The sequence below is a fragment of the Salvelinus sp. IW2-2015 genome, linkage group LG4q.2 (assembly GCF_002910315.2).
Source record: "Salvelinus sp. IW2-2015 linkage group LG4q.2, ASM291031v2, whole genome shotgun sequence".
Classification (NCBI taxonomy): domain Eukaryota; kingdom Metazoa; phylum Chordata; class Actinopteri; order Salmoniformes; family Salmonidae; genus Salvelinus; species Salvelinus sp. IW2-2015.
Window position 1 is genome coordinate 14,021,161 of NC_036843.1, and position 7,873 is coordinate 14,029,033.

The window sequence follows — 7,873 nt, forward strand, 5'->3', positions numbered from 1 at the left end:
CATTTACACCAGCTCTGTCAGGAGGAATGGGCCAAAATTCACCCAACTTATTGTGGGAACTTGTGAATGGCTACCCAAAGTGTTTGACCCAAGTTAAACAATTTAAAGGCAATGCTACCAAATACTAATTGAGTGTATGTAAACTTCTGACCCACTGGGAATGTGATGAAAGAAATAAAAGCTGAAATAAATAATTCTCTCTACTATTATTCTGACATTTCACATTCTTAAAATAAACTGGTGATCCTAACTGACCTAAGAGAGGGACTTTTTTACTAGGATTAAATGTCAGGAATTGTGAAAAACGGAGTTTAAATGTATTTGGCTAAGGTGTATGTAAACTTCCGACTTCAACTGTACACAGACACACACATTTATAAATATACATACACACACACACACCACATTTATAAATATACATACACACAGATGAAGTAGATTTGTCATCAGCTTCCAAGTGCGGTTGTGTGCGAGTCAAATCATAGGTGTGTGCGTGTGCTCGTGTGCACGTTTGTGTGTACCTGTGAGGTAGGTGTTGTGTGAGGAGTTGATGAAGTAGTGAGACAGAGGGAAGGTCATGTCTTCAGACTGGTCTAGCTTCTCAGGAGGAATCACTCCATTCTCATCAGACACCAGGTATCTGCTGAACCCCTCCAATGTGATCAGCCCTACAGGACACACACACCCACACAAAGGAGGGTTATACACACTCACACAATCATGCACACACTCAAGTTTACACCCAGGCACAAATGCATGCACACCTTGTTTGAGCAGGCTCTGGTTGAATTCATATTTCTCCATCAGGGTCTGTGTCTGAGAGGGTCTGAGAGGAGGATACAGAATCTCATTCAGACGAGGATCTCTCTGCCTCTCGTTAATAAACTCTGTCATCTGATCCACAGACAGGTAAGCACCCTTAGCACCCCTGCAGAAAGAGAGAGCGAGAGAGAGTCAGGAATTAGTGACAGTACATACTGTTGAGAGAAGACAGCTGAGTTCTGGCCGAGGACAGATGTGGGAAAGGGTCAGAAAGGGTCAGGGTTTAGAGTTGAGGCCAGGAGGTACTGATAGTACTTACTGCTGAGAGAAGACTGAGCTGAGTTCTGGCCGAGGACATAGGTGGGAGAGGAAAGATCTGTAAACGTCAGGAGTGAAGTCCTCAAGGGGAATAGAGTTGCTCTGCAAAGGAACACAAATACCACTGAGATGAGTCAGGTCTCAAGAAGTTATGATTTTAATAGTTGGCTTGAATGTGGGAGGAAAGAACTACCACTTAAAATACCACCAGTACTTCCAGTTTCAATATTGTATAGTTTGTTATATTGTATAATATTCCATAGTTATAATGTATACCCGTCCAAAGGGTAAGTTGCAGTGTTCCAAGGCCGTCTCCACTCTCTTTTTGTCTGCTGAGAACATGCGGACAATGCTGGGTAAAAGGGGCGGGACATGCGTAATATCGATCAATCACATCCTACAGGATTCAGCAGACACGGGAGTGATGATCAGTGTTCGAAGGGATGGGCCCTGAGCAAAGTGCTGCCATAGAGAATGATAGAGGCCTCTAGTGGCCAAAAGGCCATTTTGGCATTGGCAGCGCCATTCAGGGCTTCCCCCATGCGTCCACCATTTAAAGTAGTCAAAGTAGTTAACTGGGTGGGGATTCCTATGGGTTATAGGTCCATTGGCGCTGCCCATGCTGTCACAGACGCTATAATGGCACATTATAAAGATGAGTCCTTTATCTCTGAGCGCTGCACAGATTCACAAAACTTGATCCCATAATTAGTGGTTATTTAGGATACAAGGTGATTTATATAGATCAATGATTCTGCACAACGCCTTGCTCAGGACGACCCCCTAAATATATTGAGGAACCAATGGGATTTACTCACTTCTTCACTGGGATCCGCCCCTCTGAGTTTGGCTGCAAGGTCAGTCTGACATACCTGTTAGAGAAAGATTGGGAAAAAGGGAGCGAGAAACTGAAGAATAAACACACCTCTGTCACGCCTACATTTCCAGTGATCTCCATCGCTATCACAAATCAGGCTGACACCAACGTTTCCCTTTAAAGCTGGAATTCGTAGCGATGAAACTGCCACTTCCGTTTACGATATTACAACAAAAAAGACGTTGCTTAAAACAACGAACACTGTTATTTCTCATTTGGACAACATTGCACCTCATTGCATGATAGAACAGAAAGGTTACCATGACACTGGATGCTCCTTTCCTCCTTTCATGAACAAAACCAAAACAATAACAAATATGCCTGGGAGGACCACTGTTTAACCTACTGCAGATTCAGCTCCAAAAATAATTTTCCTGATAGACTCACGCTTTCTCCAGACTGGTTTCTCTGTTCATGTTGTGACTCAGCAGGTTGGAGGCCAGGGAGAACAGCTCCTCAGCCCACTTCTATACAACACAAAGAGAGAGGGAGGAACATTCTGTGTGTGTGTGTGTGTCTGTGTGTGTCTGTCTGTGTGTGTGTGTGTGTGTGAATATGTATGTGTGTGTACCGTGGCCTCTTCCTCTTGCAGGGCCATGAAGTTGAGGTATGTGATGTTGACCATGTCCGCTCCTGTGACTACGGTCAACAGACGGTTCTCTATACGACCGACCAGGTTCCCCACATCAAGCAGCTCACGCAGCTTCGCCTCCTAGAGAGGACAGAGGGTCAGAGTTTAGGGGTTAGAGGTCAAGGTCACAGGTTAGTCCAGGGGTGTCAGCTCCAGTCCTCAAAATGTGTTTTCATTTCAACATGGTACATCATTGATCAGTGTTACTGATTAGTATTGCTGATTGGCTAGGGAATCAGACTATGAATCAAAAGCAGTGATGAAAACCAATAGGAGCCTGGTTTGACACGCTTGAGTCAAGATTCAGAGGTCCTGGGGGTTAAGTACCTTTGGTGTTTTGGTGCTCTTCCCTGTTCTGGCATCCTTTATATGGGTGATGTCTAAAAACTCTGTCTCCTACAGGAGAGATAGAGGCAAAGAGAGCGAGAGAGTAAAGACATGAGAAAAGGAGTGAGAGGGATGTTATAATATTCATCACTCACTCTAATCAATACACACACACAGGGGGACACACACAGGCGCTAATACCCACACACACACACACACAACACACACACAACACACAAACCAACACACACACACACCAACACACACACACACACAACACACCCACCAAACACACACACAAACACACAACACACACAACACACACACACACACAACACCCAACACACACACACACACACACACAGGGTGACTAAGCCCCAGCAAGAAGAAGCAGGATACACAGTAGGAGTCCCAACGTGTGAGAGAGCATGGTGTCATCTCCTCTGTGTGTCTATATCTGTGTGTGTGCATGTGTGTACCTTGTTCTGATCAGTCCAGTGAAGAAAGTATCCGTGTGGATCCACAGTCAGGGTGATGGGAGTCACTGTCGAGAGATCCTGACCACATGGAGACAGATATTAGCACACACACACGCTTGACGTTGGTGGTTGTGATAACATATGTAATGTGCATTTTAATATATTGTATTGTGATTTCAGTGTGTGTGTGTATGTTTGAAGCTGAGTTGGGTTTGAATAAGCCATTGCATAAGCATGACTGACTGGTCCCGAATGACCTTTCTACTAAGAAATATATAGCGACCCACGCACAATGCATATAAGGCCCTCCCCCGCCCTCCATTCAGCAAATCGGACCACGATTCCATCTTGCTCCTCCCCTCCTATAGACAGAAGCTCAAACACGAAGCACCCATGGTGAGGACTATTCAACGCTAGTCTGACCAATCGGAATCCACGCTTCAAGATTATTTTGATCACGCGGACTGGGATATGTTCAGAGTAGCTTCAGAAAATAATATCGACACATATACCGATACGGTGAATGAGTTTATCAGGAAGTGCATAGGAGATGTTGTACCCACTGTGACTATTAAAACCTACCCCAACCAGAAACCGTGGATAGATGGGAGTATTCGCGCAAAACTGAAAGCGCAAACCACTGCATTTAACCAGGGCAAGAAGACTGGGAATATGGAAGAATACACACAGTGTAGTTATTCCCTCCGCAAAGCAATCAAGCAGGCTAAACATCGGTATAGGGACAAAGTTGAGTCCCAGTTCAACGGCTCAGACACCAGACGTATGTGGCAGGGTCTACAGACAATCACGGATTATAAAAGGAAAACCAGCCACCGACGTCTTGCTTCCGGACAGGCTGAACACCTTCTTCGCTTGCTTTGAGGATAATACAGTGCCACTGACGCGGCCCGCTATCAAGGACTTTGGGCTTTCCTTCTCCGTGGCTGACGTGAGTAAGACATTTAAGCATGTTAACCCTCGCAAGGCTGCTGGCCCAGATGGTATCCCTAGCCATGTCCTCAGAGCATGCGCAGACCAGCTGGCTGGTGTGTTCACAGATATATTCACTCTCTCCCTATCCCAGTCTATTGTCCCCACATGCTTCAAGATGGCCACCATTGTCCCTGTACCTAAGAAAACAAAGGTAATTGAACTAAATGACTATCGCCCCGTTGCACTCACCTCTGTCATCATGAAGTGTTTTGATAGACTAGTCAAGGATCATATCACCTCCACCTTACCTGCCACCCTAGACCCACTTCAATTTGCTTACCTCCCCAATAGATCCACAGACGATGCAATCGCCACCACACTGCACACTGCCCTGTCCCATCTGGACAAGAGGAATACCTATGTAAGAATGCTGTTCATTGACTAGAGCTCAGCATTCAACACCATAGTACCCTCCAAGCTCATCATCAAGCTGGAGGCCCTGGGTCTCAACCCCGCCCTGTGCAATTGGGTTCTGGATTTCCTGACGGGCCGCTTCCAGGTGATGAAGGTAGGAAACAACACCTCCTCTTTGCTGATCCTCAACACTGGGGCCCCACAAGGGTGCGTGCTCAGCCCCCTCCTGTACTCCCTGTTCACCCATGATTGCGTGGCCAAGCACACCTCCAACTCAATCATCAAGTTTGCAGACGACACAACAGTAGTAGGCTTGATTACCAACAACGACGAGAGAGCCTACAGGGAGGAGGTGAGGGCTCTGTGAGTGTGGTGCCAGTAAAATAACCTCTCACTCAACATCAACAGAACTAAGGAGATGATCGTGGACTTCAGGAAACAGCAGAGGGAGCACCCCCCTATCCACATTGATGGGACCTCGGCTCACTGACAAACTGAAATGGTCCACCCACATAGACAGTGTGGTGAAGAAGGCGCAACAGCGCCTCCTCAACCTCAGGAGGCTAAAAAAATGTGACTTAACACCTAAAACCCTCACAAACTTTTACAGATGCACAATTGAGAGCATCCTGTCGGGCTGTATCACTGCCTGGTACGGCAACTGCACCGCCCACAACCGCAAAGCTCTCCAGAGGGTGGTGCAGTCTGCCCAACGCATTACCGGCGGCAAACTTCCCGCCCTCCTGGACACCTACAGCATCCGATGCCATAGGAGGCCAAAAAGATCATCAATGACATCAACCACCCGAGCCACTGCCTGTTCACCCTGCTATCATCCAGAAGGCAAGGTCAGTACAGGTGCATCAAAGCTGGAACCGAGAGACTGAAAAACAGCTTCTATCTTAGGGCCATCAGACTGATAAACAGCCATCACTAGCACATCAGAGGTGGCTGCCTATAGACATAGATTAGGAATCACTGGCCACTTTTAGAAATGGATCACTAGCCACTTTAATATTGTTCCGTATCTAGCATTACTCACTCTGTATGTGTAAACTGCACTCCACACTATTCTACGTATCTTAGTCACTTTTAAATTGTGTTTACATATTGCATCACCATTTCATATGTATATACTGTATTGTATTCTAGACTGTTAAACAGCCATCTCCAGCACATCAGAGGATGCTGCCTATAGACATAGATTAGGAATCACTGGCCACTTTAAGGAAATGAAACACTAGCCACTTTAATAATGTATCCGTATCTTGCATTACTCATCTCATATGTGTAAACTGTACTCTGTACTATTCTGCGGTATCTTAGTCACTTTAATTGTTTGTAAATATTGCATCACCCATCTCATATGTATATACTGTACTCTATACTATGCCACTGTATCTTAGTCCAATGCCGCTCTGACATACACTACCATTCAAAAGTTTGGGGTCACAAAGAAAAGCAAATTTTTTGTCCATTAAAATAACATCAAATTTATCAGAAATACAGTGTAGACATTGTTAATGTTGTAAATTAATATTGTAGCTGGAAATGGCAGACTTTTATGGAATATCTACTATACATAGGCGTACAGAGGCCCATTATCAGCAACCATCACTCCTGTGTTCCAATGGCACGTTGTGTTAGTTAATCCAAGTTTATCATTTTCAAAAGGCTAATTGATCATGAGAAAACCCTTTTGCAATTATGTTATCACAGCTGAAAACTGTAGTGCTGATTAAAGAAGCAATAAAACTGGCCTTCTTTAGACTAGTTGAGTATCTAGAGCATCAGCATTTGTGGGTTCGATTAGAGGCTTAAAATGGCCAGAAACAAAGACATTTCATCTGAAACTCGTCAGTCTATTCTTGTTCTGAGAAATGAAGGCTATTCCATGCGAGAAATTGCCAAGAAACTGAAGATCTCGTACAACGCTGTGTACTACTCCCTTCACAGAAGCGCAAACTGGCTCTAACCAGAATAGGAGTGGGAGGCCCCAGTGCACAACTGAGCAAAAGGACAAGTACATTAGAGTGTCTAGTTTGAGAAACAGATGCCTCACAAGTCCTCAACTGGCAGCTTCATTAAATAGTACCCGCAAAACACCAGTCTCAATGTCAACAGTGAAGAGGCGACTCCGGGATGCTGGCCTTCTAGGCAGTGCTTGCAAAGAAAAAGCCATATCTCAGGCTGGCCAATAAAATAAAAGATTCAGATGGGGAAAAGAACATAGACACTGGACAGAGAACTCTGCCTGGAAGGCCAGCATCCGGAGTCGCTCTTCAGTGTTGAAGTTGAACCTGGTGTTTGCAGATATTAATATAGCTGCAAGTTGAGGACTTGTATTTGTATTATATGGATCCCCATTAGCTGCTGCCAAAGCAGTAGCTACTCTTCCTGGGGTCCAGGAGTCTGTTTCTCATCTAGACCTACTATGTACTTGTCCTCTTGCTCAGTTATTCTGGCCATTTTGAGCCTCTAATCGAACCACAAATGCTGATGCTCTATATACTCACTAGTCTAAAGAAGGCCAGTTTTATTGCTTTTTAATCAGAAACAAGTTTTCAGTGTTCTAATCATAACTGCAAAAGGGTTTCTAATGATCAATTAGCTTTTAAAATGTTCAACTTGGATTAGCTAAACAACGTGCCATTGGAACCAGGAGTGATTGGTTGTCATAATGGGCCTCTGTACACTATGTAATATTTCTATAAAAAATCTGCGTTCCAGCTAAAATAGTCATTTACAACATTAACAATGTCTACACGTATTTCTGATAAATTTGATGTTATTTCAATGGACAAAACATTTGCTTGTCTTTCAAAACAAGGACATTTCTAAGTGACCCCAAACTTTGGATGGTAGTGTATATGTATATGTATTCTTAATCATTCCTTACTTAGATGTATGTGTATATTGGGTATATGTTGTGGAACTGTTAGATATTACTTATTGCTGCACTGTCGGCGCTAAAAGAACATGCGTTTCGCTACCGACAATAACGTCTGCTAAACACAACGTGTAGTGACACATACATTTTATTTGATTTGAACACACACACACACACACACACCACACACACACACACACACACACAACACAACCCCATACACGACCCACTTACACATGCTT

At 44.4% G+C, this 7,873-nt stretch overlaps 1 protein-coding gene across 1 annotated transcript in view; it reads right to left on the reverse strand.

Moving 5' to 3' along the window:
• Positions 1–7,873, reverse strand: part of LOC111963363 (1-phosphatidylinositol 4,5-bisphosphate phosphodiesterase beta-1-like) — a 28,632-nt gene that overhangs the window by 18,102 nt on the left and 2,657 nt on the right. The window contains 9 exon segments of the mRNA XM_070443274.1: positions 522–668; positions 765–928; positions 1,082–1,182; positions 1,357–1,432; positions 1,899–1,952; positions 2,345–2,424; positions 2,529–2,669; positions 2,916–2,984; positions 3,395–3,472. Of these exon segments, the coding sequence (XP_070299375.1) occupies positions 522–668; positions 765–928; positions 1,082–1,182; positions 1,357–1,432; positions 1,899–1,952; positions 2,345–2,424; positions 2,529–2,669; positions 2,916–2,984; positions 3,395–3,472 (910 nt within the window).